Genomic DNA, 26,478 nt, shown 5'->3' with positions numbered 1-26,478 from the left:
CTCTGTTTAGTTGGGTTGTTTTTAGTACATATATCAAAATTTATCATTGCCCTAGGGTTATGAAAAAATATTTCTTTTGTGTGTTTCACGCATTCCTGACTCATCTTGACCTAATCTGTGACACAAGCATATAGAATTCATAACCCAATAACCCTTGTGAGTTCATGCACTACTGTGTTAGAGTTGTGTCCCTCTGTGGTACCAGGATTTGCTGCGCAAGAATTCAAAGCTCAGATTTTCCCCATTTATGATTCTTGGTCTGTCAGCACTATACCGTCTTGTGGGTTTAACTGAACGTGTTAATTTAAATCTGTGCCTGAATCAATCTGCACCACTCTGCACCACTCTGCACAATTCTGCACCACTCTGCACCATTCTGCACCACTCTGCATCACTCTGAATCACTCTGCACCACTCTACACCACTCTGCACCATTCTGCACCACACTTGAGTCCATCACCTCAGAGCCCTGACCCCCACCCACACAGCCAGACCCTTGAGTCCATTGCCTCAGAGCCCTGATCCCCACCCACACAGCCAGACCCTTGAGTCCATCACCTCAGAGCCCTGACCCCCACCCACACAGCCAGACCCTTGAGTCCATCGCCTCAGAGCCCTGATCCCCACCCACACAGCCAGACCCTTGAGTCCATAGCCTCAGAGCCCTGATCCCCACCCACACAGCCAGACCCTTGAGTCCATCACCTCAGAGCCCTGACCCCCACCCACACAGCCAGACCCTTGAGTCCATCACCTCAGAGCCCTGACCCCCACCCACACAGCCAGACCCTTGAGTCCATAGCCTCAGAGCCCTGACCCCCACCCACATGGCCAGACCCTTGAGTCCATCAACTCAAAGCCCTGATCCCCACCCACACGGCAATGCTCTTTGTTTGCCTGTCTGAATTCCTGTCATTACAAATATGCAAACATCCCTCTACACTCTTCAAAAACATGGGCGAAACATCTAATGACACAGCATACCTGTCCATCATGAAATATTCAAGACTCAAGAGAATAGGAGTATCTCTTTAAGTAACGAGACATTGACTGTCATAATAAAAGAGCATGTAAATTTGGTTGTATTGACATTAGCCAGTGTGATATGACAAGCATCTCAGGCTTGTGGCTTCTCTATGTAGGAGGCATTTAGCCTCTCATCTATTGTTGAAATAGACATGGTAATAGACAAGCACTTTCAAGGTGTGTGTTAGGTGGCTCTACAGCACAGGGTGCTATGGGCCATTGTCCATGTGACATGTACTTTTCTCAGGTTGTCAATTTCAGGGCTCATGTTTATTTATGACCCTTCTGATGTGGTCGCTGGGAAATGAAATTGACATAATGTTTGATTGTCAACATTGAAAATAGGAACGTGATTTTGAATTTGGAACTTTATTAAACATGTTAAACCAAAACAGTTTGAATCCAATAAGCATGATACTAGTTTGATTGATTTACGGTGGAGAATTGTGCCTATTAATGTGGTTACCCTCAGGACCATAACAGGGGGCAGTTTGGATTGGAGTTTTTATAACAAATACTTATTTTTAACATGTTAAGATTATATATAATCTAAAATCTTTTCAAGATTTATTTTTGCTCATTTGAACTAAGACAATTAATCAAAAAGTACTTCTTGAATTAAACAGAAACCCATCAGTAAAATGTGTTTACAAAGTATGGTAGTATACATAAAGTGATAATACCGTATTCAACTTATTAAGCGTCCAGGGCGCTCTCAAAACTAGAAATAGTGGGCTCTTATTAGAATATAATTTTGGTGAGAACAAAAACAGAGTTGATAAATTTCGTACAGTAGTTTATGCTGACAGCCTAAAATGATACAAAAGAAAAGTATGTACGGTACGTATCATCCAGGACAGATATATTTCCAGAATTTAATTGCCCATATTTAAAGGTGCATATAACACAAGTGAGTATTATACACGAATCAATAAGTCTTGTGTACATTGATCAATCGGAAGGGGTGCTAATTGGGATTGTTCACTAGCAAATATATTAGCAAATATCGCCATGGACGCTTATTAGAGCGGGGCACTTATTACATCAAATACGGTATTATATTTCCTCTATTGGACACAGGGTCACAGGCTCTGTCAAAAACATAGAAGCCGGGATCATCAGTTGATGAAATTACTGATCCCTGTCACATTAAGTTATGGCATGTACTAATTAATCCTTCATGTAATAATATCCTTTTCCTACAAATGTACCTTTGTATGACTCTTGAATGTGGGATTTGGTAAGGTAGTGAGTTGCCAGCATTAAACAGATAGGATCAGGATCTCTAATAGATGCCAGGTCAACGACTTGCACGAAATTAATAATGGCCTGGGTATCTATCATACAGATATTTAGATAAATACGGATATGTCAAAATGCCTTACAAGTTCTATCAAATATTCATCTTTATTTGTATTTAAAAACATGATAAGACCATTAAAGAACCATGTAGACAATAGGTGTTCAGCAACCCATGCTTGCTGTTAAAGGCAACTATGCTTCTCTTAAGAGGTGACTAACAGGATCAGGTGGTCAGCCTTGCTGACTTGTCATTGTATCCCAATTGTGTAGAATGATGCTCCTGATATCAATCACTGGACTGTCTCGATTATTTACAGATCGCTGTCATATAGCTGAAAAATTGCTGAATGTGGCATTAAACAACAAACAAACATGATTACATGTTATTGTGAGTCAGTCAGTTCTCTATGCTTAGAGAAAACCATCGTCTTGTTTCTTTACTTGATGAAGTAAATATATATAGTCAGTCGTGACAACAATCACAGGTGAACAAAACAAATTGATGACCAGTGAAATTGACCTTTCAACTCTTTTTGCTGATCAGCACTGCTATTCCAAAACTGTTGGCAATAGACTTCAACACACCAGTCAACAGTTAGGATTTAGCATACAAATTCTGCCTGCAATATCTCTAGAAAACTTTGGATGAAAAAAAAATACTTGTGTTTCAGGTGACCTGGCTGAGCCATTGTTTCACATGCGACCCAAAATGTGTTTTTGTTATATAGGGTCGGTAGGATGAGAAAAAAATAATTCTATTTACCTTTTAGTATTTTTGTGAGGTGTAAAAGGAATGTTAAAAACTTTAAGGTGTTTACATGATGACAAAGCCACGCAGTGTTTGGGCTAACGGGGAAGCTATGAAGTATGTGAGCAAACAATTATGGGTCATTCAGCTTATACCACTAGTTTCAGTGAGGCAGGGAAACAATTTGTGATTTTCTATTCATAAACAGAAATTTTAATATTTTCCACATTCCTGACTTTTAGGGTTGGTGGCTCCGTACACCAAGCAATCAAACTAAAGTGCCTTAGTCCCAGCTATTGACTTGATAGGGCCTTGGAGCCATGTGCCTGTTCCCACCCCCACACAGCCATTGATAGCAGTGGAAGGACACCCCCACTCCACCCCCACACAGTGATAGCACGGTTGGGGATGACACCACCTGTTTCTTCACACAGGTCATATATCAAAACTTAAAACCACCTCGACATATTAAACTTGTGAACTGTTGAAACAGCTGCCCTTTGAGTTCATTAATCGGAAACCGAGTGTTTCTTTCAGTTTAGTATCAAGATGTCCATCACGAGTTTGGGAAAAATTTGAATTCTAAAAACTAATGGATTAAATTTTTTATTGGTGGTGATGTTATACTTTAACAAAATCATGTGTGCATGATTGATTGATTGATTGATTGATTCCTTACATCAGCTGTCTGCTGTCATTTAACAGCTGAAAAATACTGATGTTTCATGTCTAATCCGATGTTTATTGGACGTTTCATGTCTCATCTGATGTTTATTTGATGTTTTATGTCTAATCCGATGTTTATTGGATGTTTCATGTCTCATCTGATGTTTATCATGTTTATTGGACATTTCATGTCTAATCCGATGTTTATTGGATGTTTCATATCTAGTCTGATGTTTATTGGACGTTTCATGTCTAGTCTGATGTTTATTGGATGTTTCATGTCTAGTCTGAAGTTTGTGAGTGAATTTTGTTTTATGCTGTAGTCAGCAACATCCTGGCTATATCACAGCAGTTTATTTTTCACTTAGTCAGTTAGGTACATTTATACTTTTCAAAGATTATATTTAACTCTTTATATGAAACATGTTGTGTTCCATCCTCCCTCTATATACATCAAATGAAAATACTATGATCCGTTGGTTTAGTGACAACTTTAAGTGGTTGTGCGTAGACTTAAACTTTAAGTGGTTGTGCGTACTCTTAAAAGTTACATTGATCTTTCTGCTGTCTAATTCATACTTTCAACTCAGCTTCAATTTCATATGGGCTGAAAATAGCACAGACATTTCATACTTGTTGAGTATATATTTTTGAACATAAGTAATGGTGCATGTCACGTTTGACAGTGACCTTCATGCAATCCGTCTTTGTCAGTCGTCACACCCCATTACACATGCTGATGAACAAGTGAAATTTTGAGCTTTTTATCGCTGGCGGTGGAGTTGATGGAGGGTATGTTAAAGATCTTCGTTTTAGATTCAGTTGACTAAACTATAGGAGGGGTATCTTCATGGAACTTGGCACATGTAACGGCTGTAACATTTCTGAATACTGTGATTCCTGTGATGTGTGGGATTTGAACCACGGAACTTCCGGTCTGAGAATGGACGCCTTGCCCACATGACCAAAGAGCTTAAGTGATAATGATGTCATCTGTAGAATGACCCCATGGCCTGCTACACACACATATTGACCAAGTGGTCAAGTAGTGCTATTGTGTCATTGCTGATAACAAGGTGTCTTCATCATGTAGAGGGGCGGGTAGCCTAGTGGTTAAAGCTTTTGCTCGTCACGCCGAAGACCCTTGTTTGATTCCCGACATGGGTACAATGTGTGAAGCCCATTTCTGGTGTCCAATGCCATGATATTGCAGGAGTATTGCTAAAAGCGGCACAAAACCATATTCACTCACTCACTCATCATGTAGAACAAAATGGTTTGAAATACAGTAATAATGACACATTTTGGTATTCAGAATAGTCATGATTCGTGCACTATTTGATGTTGGGATTACAATACTTTGCAATATATTACCAAATACATCTCTAAAAATACAGTATCAAATACTGACTGCCCGATATACTGTCAGTGGAGTATTCCACAAATACAGCTGTCTTTTGCCTCACACGGCATAAATATAGTCAGAGTAGGTGATGAATATATCAGTTTTGATGGCTGCAGATCTAACTGTAGGTAACAGGTGTCATATCTTCAATAAATCTCAAATTTGCCCTGATATTGATCATTGATTTGTGTGCACAATGCCAGTGCCCCTGGGTTTCATCAGAGGTATAAGAATGTCTACATTGAAGGAGGCGGACACATCACATCTGCTGTGCAAAGATTCTGTCACCTCTGCAACAAAAATGAAGTAGAAGATGAAATTTATTTTATTCTGCACTGTCCCCTCCACCTTTCTGAAAGAAAATTGCTGCTGCAGAAAAAAAATCTTAGCAACATTAATGACTAAGTCATTTGTCTGGGGCGGGAATACTTAATCATTAATTAATGTTAATCCTAGCCATGTCACTGCCAAAAGTGTTTCTAATTTTATTTTGGTATGTTTGTGTCTTGAAGATCATCCTCCATTAACACATATATTATTGCTACAGTATTCTTATAATACTAGTTGTTATTAATCCCACATTATCTACTGTGTGTTGGTATGTAAGTTCTACTATGTTGAGTAATGTTAAATGTGTTATAGTTGTAGTATGGAGTTTGTAGCCTGCTGCAGGAGGGTGTTTTCTACAAGATATGGTGTATCTTCAGGCTTTCCTCACACATTTAGCTGACAAGCCTTCTTATGACTGAGCTAAATGTGTGAGGAAAGCCTGAAGATACACCATATTATTGACAAGCCTTCATATGACTGAGGGGGGCGGTCGGGTAGCCTGTTGGTTAAAGCGTTCGCTCGTCACGCCGAAGACCCTGGTTCGATTCCCCACATGGGTACAATGTGTGAAGCCCATTTCTGGTGTCCCCCGCCGTGATATTGCTGGAATATTGCTAAAAGCGGCGTAAACCAAAATCACTCATATGACCGAGACTGTTAAAAGTGGCATAAAACACAGCACATTTGTTTGTGGCTCTATCTCCTAAGGTTGGTGGGGTGGCTCATTGGTTGAGGTGGGTGCTTGTCCTGATGACAAGGGTTCAATTCCCTGCATGAGTTCCAAGCTCTGCCTAAATTTTGGATATTAATGCAGTACTTCCCAAACAAGTCTTATTCATTTGCTGTTGGGTTTTTTCATCCCTAAAGATAACAGTTTTGACAAATATTTATTCATGGTAATAAATGAATTAGATTGCCAATAGATTTGATTTGTGCTTTAATAAGGCGCAGCCACAGACAGTCACTAAGAACTATGCCAAGAATCCTTTCAAGTGAACCTTGTTTAGAATTTATTTATTGTTCCTGTCTCATGAAATGAGCTTTTATAAAAAATAAAATATTCTGTATGTAATCAAGCATTGTGAAACATCCAGTATGGACAGACAGGACCAGCACCCATGTCATGAGTCTACATGGGTCTGTGAGATGAGTGTGTGAATTTATACCACCCAGAGCAAACCGGGTCACGGCTGATAACCTTTCAGGTCAGGGGTCATCTCCAAATGCTTCAAACAAGATAAGCGGGGCAGTCTGGGGATCTTCTCAAAAACCACATTGCTGAAAGATGTGTGGACACTTGTTGCTGACAGGTGATTAGTTGTCCATTTCACATAAGTTGTACATTTCACATAAGTTGTACATTTCACATAAGTTGTGCATTTCACATAAGTTGTGCATTTCTCATAAGTTGTACATTTCACTTCACATAAGTTGTACATTTCCCATAAGTTGTCCATTTCACATAAGTTGTCCATTTCACATAAGTTGTACATTTCACATTAGTTGTACATTTCTCATAAGATGTACATTTCACAATAGTTGTACATTTTTCATAAGTTGTACATTTCACAATAGTTGTACATTTCTTATAAGTTGTACATTTCACATAAGTTGTACATTTCACATTAGTTGTACATTTCACAATAGTTGTACATTTCACAATAGATGTACATTTCACATTAGTTGTACATTTCACAATAGTTGTACATTTCACAATAGATGTACATTTCACAATAGTTGTACATTTCTTATAAGTTGTACATTTCACATAAGTTGTACATTTCTCTGGTGTTTTTCAAGAGTTAGTTGATAGGTTTTGGTATACTGATCAGCTGTGTGGATAGTTTTAGCTGACCTACTCACTTAGTATTTGTCAAGGATGAAATGTGACTTAGTAGTTCTCTTACCGCTTAGTTATAGTAACTATAAATTAGGATTCATATGTTTAATGTAAATGTTATAACAATTCTTTTTAATAATATTTAAATGTTATTTTCCATATATATACTTTAAAAAATGCATTGATAAGTACATATTTACAGCGCTGCTACTACTATAGACTTGCACAAGTCTCTAAGGCAGTGATTATTAGTTTAAATCATAATTCCGGAATTATAGAAATAGTAAGAACAAGCTGTCATAATAAAAGAGTGGCATCCTTAGACTTGCTGTTATAAGGATAGAACACAAACAATTATTATGGTTATTATTTATATATGTAGGAAGCTAGAATTTGTAACTGGTCCTATTTAGGTGTTTTTGTACAGATATATTTCTTGATTTGTTATTGACAGGTCTGTAGGAACAAAAGTAGATGGATATGATCAACACTTGCCATTCAGTAAACATGTCTGTTTTAGATAATATCATATTAACTTGTTAAGAAGTGCATCACATCAGTCTCATAAAAAAATTCAAAGTTAAAATACATTGTTCATAAGATTCTAAATGTTTTCCGAAAGGATATGTACCGGTTATTGTCTCTACAAACAATGTGTGTTATGATAAAAAATACTGGGAAAGAAACTGATTACCAGTGATTTTATTATATCTATCAATACTATAAACAGCAAATGAATATTTTAACCAGCCATGCTACCAGCATTTTCTCCCTTGGAAGAGCAAGGTTAGAATTGGTCTTCAACAGCCCCTGCTTGTCATTAGCGGCGACTAATGGGATCGGATGGTCTGGCTCTCTGACTTGGTTAAACGATGTCTTTGTGTCTCAATTGCATTGAGCGATGCTCATGATGTCAATCACTGGATTGTCTGATCCAGACATGATTTTTTACAGACTGCGGTCATATACATGATATAGGTGGAATATTGCTGGGTGTTGCGTTAAACAACTACAAAAACCAATAGAGGCATTGGCATCAAACTATGGAAGCATTTTATATGTGATGGGTTTTTTTTGTATTTGAACAAGGCATCTATGTATATTTACAGATAATGGGACAGTGAAGATTCAGGGTAGAAAAGGTCTTCAGCAACCCATGCTTGCCGTAAAAGGTGACTATGCTTGTCGTAAGCGGCGACAAACAGGATTGGGTGGTCTGGGTTGCTGACTTGGTTTATGCATGTCATCATATCCCAACTGCGTGGATTGATGGCAATTTGATGCTCATGATGTCAATCATTGGATTGTCTGGTCCAGACTTGATTATTTACAGAATAATGCATTAAGCAGCAAACAAACAAACAGATTATTGACAGATGATATCTACAGGAAGCAAGCATGTTTGGTAGGACTACCATGTGGTGTGTTTCATCAAGTAAAGAAAGAAGGGAAAACAGTGATTTTTATCTTAGTTGTTCGGTAGTGAGGCAGGCAAGGATGAAAATCAAATAATTAATATATTATGGCTTAATGTCCATACCATCAGTACAAGTGTATATAAATCAGACTCTGGATGGACTGGGCACCTGTCTATATATAAAACCTTAATCACTCACTCATTTTGCCAACATATTGTTTGTTTGTTTCTTGTTTAACGCCGCAATATTTCAGCAATATGACGTCTTTCTGTTAATATCCGAGTCATGACCAGACAATCCAGTGATTGACATCATGATCATTGATCCACGCAATTGGGATACGATGATATGCATCAACCAAGTCAGCAAGTCGGACCACCCAATACTGTTCGGCGCATAGTCGCCAATATGGGGGACTTCTGTACTAACAATGTATGCAGTGTTTACTATATCTAAGGAGCTTATAGCCCCTGTGTCCATCTGCTCATAATGTATTACATACTCTATGGGACAACATACCGGGTATGTAAACATGGTAAATAAGAATAACATACGACAACTGAATTGTCAGCTTTCTTTCAAACACCAGTACAAAGAGGTAACAATCAGGTGGTCTGCACGTATTGCCCTCATGCAGTTTGGCATGTAAGAGTTGTCTCCCTTCACTTGTGTCTAGCTTCACGACGTCTGTAGAAATGGTAAATGGGCCAGGACGAATGTTTGTAAATGAATTTGTGATTTCCATTTCCGTGAGAATGTGTATTTGTTACCCCATGTATTAGAAACTTTATTAAAGTTTTCAGATTTGAAATACAATGCCAATATTTTATGAAACATTTAGAAATGTAATTTTTTCAGTGATGGAACATTTTGAAGCGCCTGTAAAATAACTTTAACATCATTGACAATTTATTTTACCGATGGTTTTAAATATGAAATTTCAATTCATTAAATGGAAAAATTCAATGAAAAACATATTGTTTATTTTCTTGATCAGTTGTGGGGTAAGGCGGGTTAGCATTGCATTATATTCATCCAAACGTATATTTTACTTGCCTGTTTTGTTTTACCTTCCTAAGGATGAAAAATAGTACTTCGAAATAATGAACAGTTGTATTTCTCCATAAATCAGTGTACATTTTTCCCTGAACCTATCATTTGGGGTGGTTCTGCCACAATATTATATTTTGAAAGCTATTCTTTGTTAATTTCTCCTTATTATTTTACTCAGCACAAAATGGTTATAACCAGTACATGGAAACACTTCATAGGTGTAGTCTAAACCTGACTTGTGATCTGATTGATGTGAAAAATATATATATGAAATGATTTAGGAAATCATACTTCCTTAAAAAAATGTTCTTCTTGTGGTATAAATACAAGTGGGACATTAAAAGTTTAGGAGAAAGTCTACCCTGACAATGTTTGAGGGGAATATATTCTTTTGCTTATATTTTAGCTTATTTTTGCCATATGTCACATTTGAAAAATGTCGATGTAAATATTCGACAGTTTTCTTTGGAACAAATGATTTTAACAAAACAAGGACAAATGATTTTCAAGTATTCCAAAATGTTCTTCAAGAGTTTTAGCTAACCTTGACATGGTTCTGCACACAAACATCATCTTGAAAGCGCTGAACAAAAACAAGAAAAATGTTTATTGAAATATTGAATGAAGCATTCATAAAATATAAGACCTTCAATGGTTTTCCAAGTGGAAAGCATTAATTATTTTGATCTGTATAGAATTCATTTTGACATACAATGTATATTAATGGTTGGGTAATGAATGTAGAGTAATAGAAATGTAATGTTGCAATTCAATTCTTTGCAATGGAAATGTTTGAATTATTGAATCACTCTGAATAAGCCAAATGTTCAGTGATGGTCAGGGATGATGTTCCTTTATTTTATGTTTTATTTTTTCACATGACCATGTTACCCAAGATGGCTGATTTTTTGTCAAAGCCGTAAATGGTATGATTGTCTATTCCCATTTCAGATAATTAATAATATGTTTATGTATTAATTTTTATTTTCATTGATTATATCTATTCAAGAGAGCTTCTGTGCCTAGGAACTTCATCAAACTGTAGTCTAACGACTCTTCCTCTTCTTCCAGGCCTACGAATATCTAGACCTCCAAAGAATGAGACAGTGCTGAAAGGCGTTCGGCTTGAAATGCACTGTAAAGCAAGAGGCCAACTGCCTATCAAAGTAAAATGGTATCACAACGGCAGGGAAATGATTCCTGAAACCTCGAACTACAACATTGCTCGTCAGTCTGGAACGTTACGTTTCTTCAAGGTCATGGTTGTTGACAGAGGACGTTATCACTGCAAGGCCTCACAACCTGCCTTGGGGACACAAGTGGAGTCAGAAACCGTCCATCTCACTGTTCATGGTAAGTAGAGTTATCTCCCTTGGACTGTTCAGATTTCCCTGGGTTTTATGATTCTTCACTGGGTTCCCTGTTGTCTGTTTCCTAGACCCTAGAGAATACAATAGATAAGGAGTCCAACTCAAGTCTAGATTGCCTCAGGTCAAGGCTGAAATTTTGGATTGTTCTGGGCTCCATTTGGAGTTTTTTTCTAGTTTGTAGATATATATGTTTTAATAAGATAACTTTATTTCTGCGACATTAGTCAGTCCAGTTTCCCATCTTCGTCTGTAGCCTAAGGTGCTTCACCTCACTGTGCAGAGTTACTTCCCTTTGGTGTGCCAGAAACTTAATCTATGATCATGGGTTTGAATCCCAGATTTGCCCAGATTGTATTTCTTGGTTTGTCAGCACCATTAGTAGACCACCTATGCTCCTGGGTTTCACCAAAGTGACCCAGATCTAAGACTTGCATCACTTTGGGCTTTCCTCCCACCTAAGGCTGAAACACATTGATATAACTGAAATACTGTTTAAATCTGCTTTAAGCAAAACACACAATCCTGGCTCTCTGTTGTTACTTCCTTTCTGTATGTGAGTTAAGTCAAGTAAGGGCAGACAGACAAGTCAAATCTGATCTGTCAGCCCTGATAGGTGTTGCAGTCCAGGTTGTCATTGGTCGCATTACTTTTGCATTTACTGATATGTTATCATGGTTATTACATATGAATATTTTTGGGCTAAATTGTTTAATAATGTCACTCATCAAGCTGAAGAAGTGGTTTGATTCCCTATGTGTTTACAAAGTGTGAGGGGCAGTGGCGTAGCCTTGTGGTTAAAGTGTTCGCTAGTCATGTGGAATCCCAGGTTCGATTCCCCACATGGGTACTATGTGTGAGGCCCATTCTTGATGCCGTGACATGCCGGGCATATTGCGCAAACCAGCAGAAACTCCCTAATCACTCACTTTAATATCGTTGATTCTTAGCAGCTTCTTGGAATATATTTACCAGGCAGATAGGAGAGGAGACTTTTGTTGTTACTACATGTGATACAAGATTTCTCAAGCCATTTAATTAACTCAAATCTACTAAATATATTTATACTATTGATGATGCAGGAACGTATCTAGACCTGTTGAGAGGCTGATGTGTGCAGCAAATGACAGCAACAATTCCCAAATGGGAAATTGTATATACTAATGGGATGGCATGGTCAAGGTGATATGACAGGACAAGTAGAGGAAGAGGCTTTTGTGCTTACTTCTTCATGATTGCATTGAATGTAGTTTTATGTTTGAATACCTCTGTTGAGGAAATACTAACTTTGGAAAGATCTCAATTTGGACCTAAATAACAACATCTTATTCCTAATTGCCCATGATTGCCAAACAAGGACACTTCGTTTGGAATCCTTGATAAATCTCTGTGATGGAATATGCAAGAGAAATGTCAAATTTTCATCATGTTGTGTTTTCTTCTTGCTATGAAGATATATCTTATGTGGCAACAAAGTGTATCATCACAGCACTAACTACACTAAACTAAGTCATGTTTAATAATTAATATCAGAGACCTGTGAAGATCCAGGGAAGAATTAACAATGAAGAATTAACAGAATGTTTTCCGTAACAGGTGACGATGCTTGTTGTAAGAGGTGACTAACAGGATCGGGTGGTCAGGTTCGCTGACTTGGTGATGCATGTCATCATATCCCAATTGTGTGGATCGATGCCCATGATGTCAATCACTGGATTGTCTTGTACAGTCATGATTATTTACAGACAGCTGTCTTATCGCTGGAATATTGTGGAGTGCGGCATTAAACAATAAACGAACAACATAAACAATAATGACATCAGAGGTACAAAAGAAGGGACTTTATGAATGAAGTATTCAATACATGTTTCCAATTCTTGTTTTTCCATGTTACATTGCAGCTCCGGTTGAGATAACAAACATTTTCAATAGCAAGAGAGTGGAACCTGTGGGCAAACTGATCAGGCTCCAGTGTGAGGCAGCTGGGATTCCCCTTCCTCGAGTTCAGTGGAGGATTAATGGGACGTCTGTAAGTGTACATCATAGTCCTTGGTGGAGATCTCTGTAAATAACCATCAACAGTAGCCTGTTTTGTAGGTGTCCTGGTGCTCATGATTTGGGTTGATGCTCTCGCTATCGACCACTAGGTTATTTCAAATGATCACTGTGACCCACAATGGTAGTTCTGTATCGGTGTCTCCTGTACTGATGACACAGATATTGATGTCGACCACTAGGATACCTCTAATGATCATTGTGACCCACAATGTAGTTCTGTATCAGTGTGTCCTGTACTGATGACACAGATATTGATGTCGACCACTAGGATACCTCTAATGATCACTGTGACCCTCAAAGGTAGCCAGTTCTGTATCAGTGTGTCCTGTACTGATGACACAGATATTGATGTCGACCACTAGGATACCTCTAATGATCACTGTGACCCTCAAAGGTAGCCAGTTCTGTATCAGTGTGTCCTGTACTGATGACACAGATATTGATGTCGACCACTAGGATACCTCTAATGATCACTGTGACCCTCAAAGGTAGCCAGTTCTGTATCAGTGTGTCCTTTACTGATGACACAGATATTGATGTCGACCACTAGGATACCTCTAATGATCACTGTGACCCTCAAAGGTAGCCAGTTCTGTATCAGTGTGTCCTGTACTGATGACACAGATATTGATGTCGACCACTAGGATACCTCTAATGATCACTGTGACCCTCAAAGGTAGCCAGTTCTGTATCAGTGTGTCCTGTACTGATGACACAGATATTGATGTCGACCACTAGGATACCTCTAATGATCACTGTGACCCTCAAAGGTAGCCAGTTCTGTATCAGTGTGTCCTGTACTGATGACACAGATATTGATGTCGACCACTAGGATACCTCTAATGATCACTGTGACCCTCAAAGGTAGCCAGTTCTGTATCAGTGTGTCCTGTACTGATGACACAGATATTGATGTCGACCACTAGGATACCTCTAATGATCACTGTGACCCTCAAAGGTAGCCAGTTCTGTATCAGTGTGTCCTGTACTGATGACACAGATATTGATGTCGACCACTAGGATACCTCTAATGATCACTGTGACCCTCAAAGGTAGCCAGTTCTGTATCAGTGTGTCCTGTACTGATGACACAGATATTGATGTCGACCACTAGGATACCTCTAATGATCACTGTGACCCACAAAGGTATCATTGTGTCCTTGTTTCCATGATTTGATGCTCTCTCACTATCGACCACCTGGTTGCCTCTTCCGTCCACAGTGGACTTATAACTGTAATGATCACCTAACCACTCATTCACTAATTATGATAATTTGTACCATTCCAGCATTTTGGAAAAGTCAAAATGAGTTCCTCAAGATTATTGCTTCCATATGTCATAATTGCAAGAATTCTATTGACTTCTCAGCTAATGAAACACATAATCTTTCTCATTATGTGGAAAACCAAATGTCAAAGATTAATTATTAACTTATGTGACATCAATCAAATTTTGTTCGTGGAAAAACATTTTATGCATAGTCTGGTAGTTAAATCTGTGGTGCATTTTTCCTTAAAACATTTAAAAAATATTTTCTTCCTCTGTTAATGTACAGACGTGTTTTTTTCACATTTGCAATCAAGCAGTAAAACATCCCAGATCCATAAAATTGAGGACGAAGCTGCTAGACAAATATTGTTACTGTTGATCTCTGATCTTCGAGTTAAGTTTCTTTAAAAAGGAACAAAAAGTTCCTCAGTGCATTCTTTGAATGGAACACGTTCATTTTCTGAAGCACTTCAACTCTCCCATTTGTTTCTATCAGGTTCAGTTTTGATTCATTCAGCATCTGGTTTGTTTATAAATGAGCCATGTAAAAAAATCATTCTTAACCTTTCACCGCCTCTAGCATCTTGTATTTTGAGAGCACATCTGCAAGGTTTGAGGATTAGATAGAACAGGCAGGGATAGCATCATATTCCTGGAGACAAAAACATGCATGTCCTTCACAACACATCTTCGAAACTGCACATGACCAGGGAGACCAGTTAATGATCTGAACTTAGGGTTAATTGACAGGGGAGATAATGAAGGAAAATCTGTAGAATAAATGGTTCGGGGGGGAAATAATGGTGGTTTTAACATCTGGGACAGTAGAGTGTTGAGTTTTTAGTTCACCGCTGTATACTGTCTTTGGGAGAGAGGTGGGGGGACTTGTCTTTGTCTCAGTGTGGCTCAATGGCTGCTGAGTGTTTCAACATGTTTCTTTGTCATGTTTTAATGATGAAATTTTAATGTCATACAATGTGAATTGGCAGACTGGAAGATGTTCATCTTGTGAGGAGAGTTGGTGTCTCGTGTTTACAGCTCCACTTAAGATTGTTAAGTTTCACTTCATGCTCTAAAGTTTCCCTCATGCCCTGATGTTCTGCTCCATGCCCTGATGTTCTGCTCCATGTCCTGATGTTCTGCTCCATGCCCTGATGTTCTGCTCCATGCCCTGATGTTCTGCTCCATGTCCTGATGTTCTGCTCCATGTCCTGATGTTCTGCTCCATGTCCTGATGTTCTGCTCCATGTCCTGATGTTCTGCTCCATGTCCTGATGTTCTGCTCCATGCCCTGATGTTCTGCTCCTTGTCCTGATGTTCTGCTCCATGTCCTGATGTTCTGCTCCATGTCCTGATGTTCTGCTCCATGTCCTGATGTTCTGCTCCATGTCCTGATGTTCTGCTCCATGCCCTGATGTTCTGCTCCATGCCCTGATGTTCTGCTCCATGCCCTGATGTTCTGCTCCATGTCCTGATGTTCTGCTCCATGCCCTGATGGTCTGCTCCATGTCCTGATGTTCTGCTCCTTGTCCTGATGTTCTGCTCCATGTCCTGATGTTCTGCTCCATGCCCTGATGTTCTGCTCCATGCCCTGATGTTCTGCTCCATGTCCTGATGTTCTGCTCCATGCCCTGATGTTCTGCTCCATGTCCTGATGTTCTGCTCCATGCCCTGATGTTCTGCTCCATGTCCTGATGTTCTGCTCCATGTCCTGATGTTCTGCTCCATGTCCTGATGTTCTGCTCCATGTCCTGATGTTCTGCTCCATGTCCTGATGGTCTGCTCCATGTCCTGATGTTCTGCTCCATGTCCTGATGTTCTGCTCCATGTCCTGATGTTCTGCTCCATGTCCTGATGTTCTGCTCCATGTCCTGATGTTCTGCTCCATGTCCTGATGTTCTGCTCCATGCCCTGATGTTCTGCTCCATGCCCTGATGTTCTGCTCCATGTCCTGATGTTCTGCTCCATGTCCTGATGTTCTGCTCCATGCCCTGATGTTCTGCTCCATGTCCTGATGTTCTGCTCCATGCCCTGATGTTCCCCCTCATGTCCTGATGTTCTGCTCCATGTCCTGATGTTCTGCTCCATGTCCTGATGTTCTGCTCCTTGTCCTGATGTTCTGCTCCATGTCCTGACGTTCTGCTCCATGCCCTGATGTTCCCCCTCATGTCCTGATGTTCTGCTCCATGCCCTGATGTTCTGCTCCATGTCCTGATGTTCTGCTCCTTGTCCTGATGTTCTGCTCCATGTCCTGATGTTCTGCTCCATGTCCTGACATTCTGCTCCATGTCCTGATGTTCTGCTCCATGTCCTGATGTTCTGCTCCATGTCCTGATGTTCTGCTCCTTGTCCTGATGTTCTGCTCCATGTCCTGATGTTCTGCTCCATGTCCTGATGTTCTGCTCCATGCCCTGATGTTCTGCTCCATGTCCTGATGTTCCCCCTCATGTCCTGATGTTCTGCTCCATGTCCTGATGTTCCCCCTCATGTCCTGATGTTCTGCTCCATGTCCTGATGTTCCCCCTCATGTCCTGATGTTCTGCTCCATGTCCTGATGTTCCCCCTCATGTCCTGATGTTCTGCTCCATGTCCTGATGTTCTGCTCCATGTCCTGATGTTCTGCTCCATGCCCTGATGTTCTGCTCCATGTCCTGATGTTCTGCTCCTTGTCCTGATGTTCTGCTCCATGTCCTGATGTTCTGCTCCATGCCCTGATGTTCTGCTCCATGCCCTGATGTTCTGCTCCATGTCCTGATGTTCTGCTCCATGTCCTGATGTTCTGCTCCTTGTCCTGATGTTCTGCTCCATGCCCTGATGTTCTGCTCCATGTCCTGATGTTCTGCTCCATGTCCTGACGTTCTGCTCCATGCCCTGATGTTCTGCTCCATGTCCTGATGTTCTGCTCCATGTCCTGATGTTCTGCTCCATGTCCTGATGTTCTGCTCCATGCCCTGATGTTCTGCTCCATGTCCTGATGTTCTGCTCCATGCCCTGATGTTCTGCTCCATGTCCTGATGTTCTGCTCCATGTCCTGATGTTCTGCTCCATGCCCTGATGTTCTGCTCCATGTCCTGATGTTCTGCTCCATGTCCTGACATTCTGCTCCATGCCCTGATGTTCTGCTCCATGCCCTGATGTTCTGCTCCATGTCCTGATGTTCTGCTCCATGTCCTGATGTTCTGCTCCATGCCCTGATGTTCTGCTCCATGTCCTGACGTTCTGCTCCATGCCCTGATGTTCTGCTCCATGTCCTGACATTCTGCTCCATGTCCTGATGTTCTGCTCCATGCCCTGATGTTCTGCTCCATGTCCTGACATTCTACTCCATGACTTGATGTTCTGCTCCATGCCCTGATGTTCTGCTCCATGCCCTGATGTTCTGCTCCATGTCCTGATGTTCTGCTCCATGCCCTGATGTTCTGCTCCATGTCCTGATGTTCTGCTCCATGTCCTGATGTTCTGCTCCATGTCCTGATGTTCTGCTCCATGCCCTGATGTTCTGCTCCATGTCCTGATGTTCTGCTCCATGTCCTGATGTTCTGCTCCATGTCCTGATGTTCTGCTCCATGTCCTGATGTTCTGCTCCATGTCCTGATGTTCCCCCTCATGTCCTGATGTTCTGCTCCATGTCCTGATGTTCCCCCTCATGCCCTGATGTTCTGCTCCATGTCCTGATGTTCCCCCTCATGCCCTGATGTTCTGCTCCATGTCCTGACATTCTACTCCATGTCTTGATGTTCTGCTCCATGCCCTGATGTTCTGCTCCATGCCCTGATGTTCTGCTCCATGTCCTGATGTTCTGCTCCATGTCCTGATGTTCTGCTCCATGCCCTGATGTTCTGCTCCATGTCCTGATGTTCTGCTCCATGTCCTGATGTTCTGCTCCATGTCCTGATGTTCTGCTCCATGCCCTGATGTTCTGCTCCATGTCCTGATGTTCCCCCTCATGTCCTGATGTTCTGCTCCATGTCCTGATGTTCCCCCTCATGCCCTGATGTTCTGCTCCATGTCCTGATGTTCCCCCTCATGTCCTGATGTTCTGCTCCATGTCCTGATGTTCTGCTCCATGCCCTGATGTTCTGCTCCATGTCCTGATGTTCTGCTCCATGCCCTGATGTTCTGCTCCATGTCCTGATGTTCTGCTCCTTGTCCTGATGTTCTGCTCCTTGTCCTGATGTTCTGCTCCATGCCCTGATGTTCTGCTCCATGTCCTGATGTTCTGCTCCATGTCCTGATGTTCTGCTCCATGTCCTGATGTTCTGCTCCATGTCCTGATGTTCTGCTCCATGTCCTGATGTTCTGCTCCATGTCCTGATGTTCTGCTCCATGTCCTGATGTTCTGCTCCTTGCCCTGATGTTCTGCTCCATGTCCTGATGTTCTGCTCCATGCCCTGATGTTCTGCTCCTTGTCCTGATGTTCTGCTCCATGCCCTGATGTTCTGCTCCATGTCCTGATGTTCTGCTCCATGTCCTGATGTTCTGCTCCTTGTCCTGATGTTCTGCTCCATGTCCTGATGTTCTGCTCCATGCCCTGATGTTCTGCTCCATGTCCTGATGTTCTGCTCCATGTCCTGATGTTCTGCTCCATGTCCTGATGTTCTGCTCCATGCCCTGATGTTCTGCTCCATGCCCTGATGTTCTGCTCCATGCCCTGATGTTCTGCTCCATGTCCTGATGTTCTGCTCCATGTCCTGATGTTCTGCTCCATGTCCTGATGTTCTGCTCCATGTCCTGATGTTCTGCTCCATGTCCTGATGTTCTGCTCCATGTCCTGATGTTCTGCTCCATGCCCCGATGTTCTGCTCCATGTCCTGATGTTCTGCTCCATGTCCTGATGTTCTGCTCCATGTCCTGATGTTCTGCTCCATGTCCTGATGTTCTGCTCCATGCCCTGATGTTCTGCTCCTTGTCCTGATGTTTTGCTCCTTGTCCTGATGTTCTGCTCCATGTCCTGATGTTCTGCTCCATGTCCTGATGTTCTGCTCCATGTCCTGATGTTCTGCTCCATGCCCTGATGTTCTGCTCCATGTCCTGATGTTCTGCTCCATGTCCTGATGTTCTGCTCCATGTCCTGACATTCTGCTCCATGCCCCAGTGTTCCACTCCATGCCCTGACATTCTGTTCCATGCCCTGACATTCTGCTCCATACCCCAGTGTTCCACCCCATGCCCTGACATTCTGCTCCATGCCCTGACATTCTGCTCCATGCCCCAGTGTTCCACCCCATGCCCTGACATTCTGCTCCATGCCCTGACATTCTGCTCCATACCCCAGTGTTCCACCCCATACCCTGACATTCTGCTCCATGCCCCAGACTGGAAGATGTTCATCTTGTGAGGAGAGTTGGTGTCTCGTGTTTACAGCTCCACTTTAGATTGTTAAGTTTCACTTCATGCTCTAAAGTATCCCTCATGCCCTGATGTTCTGCTCCATGTCCTGATGTTCTGCTCCATGTCCTGATGTTCTGCTCCATGCCCTGATGTTCTGCTCCATGCCCTGATGTTCTGCTCCATGCCCTGATGGTCTGCTCCATGTCCTGATGTTCTGCTCCATGTCCTGATGTTCCCCCTCATGCCCTGATGTTCTGCTCCATGTCCTGATGTTCCCCCTCATGCCCTGATGTTCTGCTCCATGTCCTGATGTTCCCCCTCATGCCCTGATGTTCTGCTCCATGTCCTGATGTTCCCCCTCATGCCCTGATGTTCTGCTCCATGTCCTGATGTTCTGCTCCATGTCCTGATGTTCCCCCTCATGTCCTGATGTTCTGCTCCATGTCCTGATGTTCTGCTCCATACCCTGACATTCTGCTCCATGCCCTGACATTCTGCTCCATGCCTCAGTGTTCCACTCCATGCCCTGACATTCTGTTCCATGCCCTGACATTCTGCTCCATACCCCAGTGTTCCACCCCATGCCCTGACATTCTGCTCCATGCCCTGACATTCTGCTCCATGCCCCAGTGTTCCACCCCATGCCCTGACATTCTGCTCCATGCCCTGACATTCTGCTCCATACCCCAGTGTTCCACCCCATACCCTGACATTCTGCTCCATGCCCCAGACTGGAAGATGTTCATCTTGTGAGGAGAGTTGGTGTCTCGTGTTTACAGCTCCACTTTAGATTGTTAAGTTTCACTTCATGCTCTAAAGTATCCCTCATGCCCTGATGTTCTGCTCCATGTCCTGATGTTCTGCTCCATGTCCTGATGTTCTGCTCCATGCCCTGATGTTCTGCTCCATGCCCTGATGTTCTGCTCCATGCCCTGATGGTCTGCTCCATGTCCTGATGTTCTGCTCCATGTCCTGATGTTCCCCCTCATGCCCTGATGTTCTGCTCCATGTCCTGATGTTCCCCCTCATGCCCTGATGTTCTGCTCCATGTCCTGATGTTCCCCCTCATGCCCTGATGTTCTGCTCCATGTCCTGATGTTCCCCCTCATGCCCTGATGTTCTGCTCCATGTCCTGATGTTCTGCTCCATGTCCTGATGTTCCCCCTCATGTCCTGATGTTCTGCTCCATGTCCTGATGTTCCCCCTCATGTCCTGATGTTCTGCTCCATGTCCTGATGTTCCCCCTCATGCCCTGATGTTCTGCTCCATGTCCTGATGTTCCCCCTCATGTCCTGATGTTCTGCTCCATGTCCTGATGTTCTGCTCCATGTCCTGATGTTCTGCTCCATGCCCTGATGTTCTGCTCCATGCCCTGATGTTCTGCTCCATGTCCTGATGTTCTGCTCCATGTCCTGATGTTCTGCTCCATGCCCTGATGTTCTGCTCCATGCCCTGATGTTCTGCTCCATGTCCTGATGTTCTGCTCCATGCCCTGATGTTCTGCTCCATGCCCTGATGGTCTGCTCCATGTCCTGATGTTCTGCTCCATGTCCTGATGTTCCCCCTCATGCCCTGATGTTCTGCTCCATGCCCTGACATTCTGCTCCATGCCTCAGTGTTCCACCCCATGCCCTGACATTCTGCTCCATGCCCTGACATTCTGCTCCATGCCCCAGTGTTCCACCCCATGCCCTGACATTCTGCTCCATGCCCTGACATTCTGCTCCATGCCCCAGTGTTCCACCCCATGCCCTGACATTCTGCTCCATGCCCCAGTGTTCCACCCCATGCCCTGACATTCTGCTCCATGCCCCAGTGTTCCACCCCATGCCCTGACATTCTGTTCCATACCCCAGTGTTCCACCCCATGCCCTAACATTCTGCTCCATGCCCCAGTGTTCCACCCCATGCCCTGACATTCTGCTCCATGCCCTGACATTCTGCTCCATGCCCCAGTGTTCCACCCCATGCCCTGACATTCTGCTCCATGCCCCAGTGTTCCACCCCATGCCCTGACATTCTGTTCCATACCCCAGTGTTCCACCCCATGCCCTGACATTCTGCTCCATGCCCCAGTGTTCCACCCCATGCCCTGACATTCTGTTCCATACCCCAGTGTTCCACCCCATGCCCTGACATTCTGTTCCATACCCCAGTGTTCCACCCCATGCCCTGACATTCTGCTCCATGCCCCAGTGTTCCACCCCATGCCCTGACATTCTGCTCCATACCCCAGTGTTCCACCCCATGCCCTGACATTCTGTTCCATGCCCCAGTGTTCCACCCCATGCCCTGACATTCTGTTCCATGCCCCAGTGTTCCACCCCATGCCCTGACATTCTGCTCCATGCCCTGACATTCTGCTCCATGCCCCAGTGTTCCACCCCATGCCCTGACATTCTGCTCCATGCCCCAGTGTTCCACCCCATGCCCTGACATTCTGCTCCATGCCCCAGTGTTCCACCCCATGCCCTGACATTCTGTTCCATACCCCAGTGTTCCACCCCATGCCCTGACATTCTGTTCCATACCCCAGTGTTCCACCCCATGCCCTGACATTCTGCTCCATACCCCAGTGTTCCACCCCATGCCCTAACATCCTGCTCCATGCCCCAGTGTTCCACCCTATGCCCTGACATTCTGCTCCATGCCCCAGTGTTCCACTCCATACCCTGACATTCTGCTCCATGCCCCAGTGTTCCACCCCATACCCTGACATTCTGCTCCATGCCCCAGTGTTCCACCCCATGCCCTGACATTCTGCTCCATGCCCCAGTGTTCCACCCCATACCCTGACATTCTGCTCCATGCCCCAGTGTTCCACTCCATACCCTGACATTCTGCTCCATGCCCCAGTGTTCCACCCCATGCCCTGACATTCTGCTCCATGCCCCAGTGTTCCACTCCATGCCCTGACATTCTGCTCCATACCCTGACATTCTGCTCCATGCCCCAGTGTTCCACTCCATACCCTGACATTCTGCTCCATGCCCCAGTGTTCCACTCCATACCCTGACATTCTGCTCCATGCCCCAGTGTTCCACTCCATACCCTGACATTCTGCTCCATGCCCCAGTGTTCCACTCCATACCCTGACATTCTGCTCCATACCCCAGTGTTCACTCCATACCCTGACATTCTGCTCCATGCCCCAGTGTTCCACTCCATACCCTGACATTCTGCTCCATGCCCCAGTGTTCCACCCCATGCCCTGACATTCTGTTCCATACCCCAGTGTTCCACTCCATACCCTGACATTCTGCTCCATGCCCCAGTGTTGCACCCCATGCCCTGACATTCTGCTCCATACCCCAGTGTTCCACCCCATGCCCTGACATTCTGCTCCATGCCCCAGTGTTCCACCCCATGCCCTGACATTCTGCTCCATGCCCTGATAATCCCATGCCCTGACATTCTGGTCTGATGTGTTTTGTATATGGTTCTGTGACAGATAACAAAACCAAATAAGGAACTCAGCATCAGCTTCAAGACCAAGGAGACCTCTTATGCAACAGTGATCTCCATCCTCAAAGTGAGGGTGACCTATGATGCAGTGATCGAGTGTGAGGCCAACAATGAACCGGTGGGAATAGGGCTACGAGTTAAGACTAGTCAAACCAAAGTCAAAGTCATAAAAGGTATGTAAACAATTCCGCATTTCAACATTTGTTCCAGGCGTTAAATATTTCTTTGTTTACAGACTAACACAAAAGGAAATTAATGCAAAATATCTAGTGGTAGAGCATTCCACCCAGAGAGCTTCCAGGCCGCATCATACCAAAAGACGTTTAAAAATGGTACTTGTTGTTACCCTGTCTGTGCTCGGCATTAAGGGGCTAAAACAAGGACTGGTCGGCTCGGAGTCAGTATACTGTGTCTGAGTGGGGTATTCATGTTAAACTGCGGCATGGTATCTCTGTGGGCTAGCACTATAAATCTGCTAGTACAAACAGCCACACACACATTGCTACATAAGTGCAATAATCTTGGATGCGACGTTAAACCCCAATTCACCTCAACTCACCTCTTTTTGTTTTATCTATTGTATGTACAAGTTTGTTGTGAACATGGGAATTTTCATTTAAGTGGATTTAGAAATAATAATAAGTTTCATATCTATTGCTTTCATCCACAATTTTTGAGCCGGTTGAATCTGGAAAAAAATAATGTCTTATTAGCTCACCTGGCATGAGTGTGATAGAGGCAGGCCAGTTTAATGTGATGAAACATTCGATACTTAGCCTTGGAATGCAGAGATGCTGTCAGCAGTATTCCAAGATCTTTATTGGACTGAGGAAAGATGGTTTCTTGATAACATGGCCAGGTATCATCGCCTGTGAAATATACAAGCCCCTGCTGTCAGGATGTACATTTCGCTGTTGTAACTTGCAGTCTTTAAAACACGATGTTTGACGTCCCTGTTGTTCTGGCTGCCGGTGAAACACATGCATGCTGTGTGTCCAGGTGGCCTCGTCATTACCTCCCTTGATGAATAAAAAACCTTGGAACTGTGTGCAGGAAACCCATAAGTTCAACTCAATCCTGTGGTTGTGGGTTCGAATCCAGATTTTCCCTGATTATGTTTCAAGATTTGTCAGCACCATACCCATGCTCGTAGGTTTCACCAATGGCGTAAACGTCTGAGACCTGCATCACTTCGGGCTTTCCTCCCACATTAAGCTGACACGCAGTGATATAACTGGAATACTATTAAAAGCGGCGTTAAACCCAACTCACTCACAACTGAAATACTGTTCAAAGCAAAGTTATTCGACGCTGTCTTGCTCACTCACTCATATGCACACTCACTAGTGTGATTCAATGAATCATGGCGTGATTACTTATAGTGACACAATGAATGATTTGTGTGTTATAATCATAACATAATCTTCATAGCAATTCTACAACTTTTAGGGGCACGGGTGGCCCAGTCATCTAAGGCACCATGATTTGCTGTGCAGAGTTGCATCCCTTGGGCACGCCAGAAACTGACGATTTTTGGTTCGAATCCCGGTTCGCCCCGATTATGTTTCTAGGTTTGTCAGCACCATACCCGTGCTTGTGGGTTTCACCGAAGTGGTAAACGTCTGGGACTTGCATCACTTTGGGCTGTCCTCCCACATTAAGCTGACATGCCGTGATATAACTGGAATAATGTTAAAAGCGGTGTTAAACCCAACTCACTCACCCACTCACTACAACTTTTACAAGTTTTAGTACTATGTCTTGACATCAGCCTGAGAATCCTCAAAACTATTTGGTACATGTATCACAAAAGCATAAATTTATCTTCACGCCACACTCCCCCCAAAAAGGGGATTTGAAATTATCAATGTATTCAACATTTTTTAATCAAATTTAAATCACAAGAAGTAGAACGACACTTGCCATTTTCTAGATAAAATTTACATTATTATGATTTTACATCCCCGAATGGGCCTCTTGATGCAGCTGTACTTGTCATTATCACCCCAGGCTATTTCAGATTTCTGGGAGGTCTGGGTATATTTTTAAGCCTCCACCCCCATGTGTTATGTTATGCTAAAACCTCGTCAGATACAAACATGTATGTGCAGTGTTGGGGGTTCAAACGAATATAACAGGCCTCCAAAGACAACCTTATGGTTTGTTTGAAAAGAGGCCATATTCCCCTGTGTTTGGTGTAAAGGTGGTATGGTCTTTGAGAGTTTATAAATGCCATGCTTTGAGAAAATAAGCTTTGCATGAAACAGTCTGGCTTTGACACATCAGGTATGCCAGCAAGCTGAAGACGTTTGAAGGATGTTCGTCCTCTACATGGAGCATATGCCACTCTGGCCCTGAATTGATGTTTATACACTTGAAATATGGAGAACTTGTATGTTATCTGGAAAATGCATTCGTTTTAATATGGAGCTTAGATCATGATTAATTTTTTTCTGTTGGATCACAGATCTGCCGACCAGATCTTCCCTAAATAATGGAGATTGTTTAGAAAGAAATTCTGTGCATATATGTCCCACTGACATGTCACACGTTCAGACATATTTTGTGATTACTCAGTGTTTTAATAAATACATCAACAACACTTGCATGATGCTATATTCCGCCATATAAATCAGTTGTAGTTGATTCAGTGCATATTAAATGAAGAGTTTCGTCCCTTGTCTTTGGTACATGAACTTTCCTGAAATAAACTTCCTTAGTTTTCCAAGAAAGATAAAATTTCACTCACACACATGGAGTACCAAGGTTGAGGCTGGTGCTATGATTTTCATTCCTTTGGCTTTTGAATTAGACAGAAAAAATGTGATCCAGTAAATAAAAAAATAAATGCTGATGTGATATGATCTTTAGTAGAAATCTTTTGTTGGAAGTGATGATGTGAGAGATGATGTGAGTGATGTGAGTAATGTGAGTGATGATGTGAGTGATGATGTGGGTGATGATGTGAGTGATGATGGAGGAGTGATGATGTGAGTAATGTGAGTGATGATGGAGGAGTGATGATGTGAGTAATGTAAGTGATGATGTGAGTAATGTGGGTGATGATGGAGGAGTGATGATTTGAGTTATGATGGAGGAGTGATGATGTGGGTGATGATGGAGGAGTGATGATGTGAGTAATGTAAGTGATGATGTGGGTGATGATGTGAGTGATGATGTGAGTAATGTAAGTGATGAT

At 42.8% G+C, this 26,478-nt stretch overlaps 1 protein-coding gene across 1 annotated transcript in view; it reads left to right on the top strand.

The window, feature by feature from the left end:
• Window positions 1–26,478, top strand: part of LOC139478327 (tyrosine-protein kinase transmembrane receptor Ror2-like) — a 105,554-nt gene that overhangs the window by 29,223 nt on the left and 49,853 nt on the right. The window contains exons 2-4 of the mRNA XM_071260751.1: window positions 10,860–11,141; window positions 13,057–13,184; window positions 23,266–23,452. Coding sequence (XP_071116852.1) covers window positions 10,860–11,141; window positions 13,057–13,184; window positions 23,266–23,452 — 597 coding nt within the window. The remainder of the gene's footprint in view (window positions 1–10,859; window positions 11,142–13,056; window positions 13,185–23,265; window positions 23,453–26,478) is intronic.

This window comes from Haliotis cracherodii, unplaced genomic scaffold (assembly GCF_022045235.1).
Source record: "Haliotis cracherodii isolate W230 unplaced genomic scaffold, xgHalCrac1.p SCAF_4, whole genome shotgun sequence".
NCBI classification, from domain to species: Eukaryota; Metazoa; Mollusca; class Gastropoda; order Lepetellida; family Haliotidae; genus Haliotis; species Haliotis cracherodii.
The sequence above is the reverse complement of the archived record's forward strand: the minus strand, read 5'-3'. Positions and strand labels throughout refer to the sequence as shown.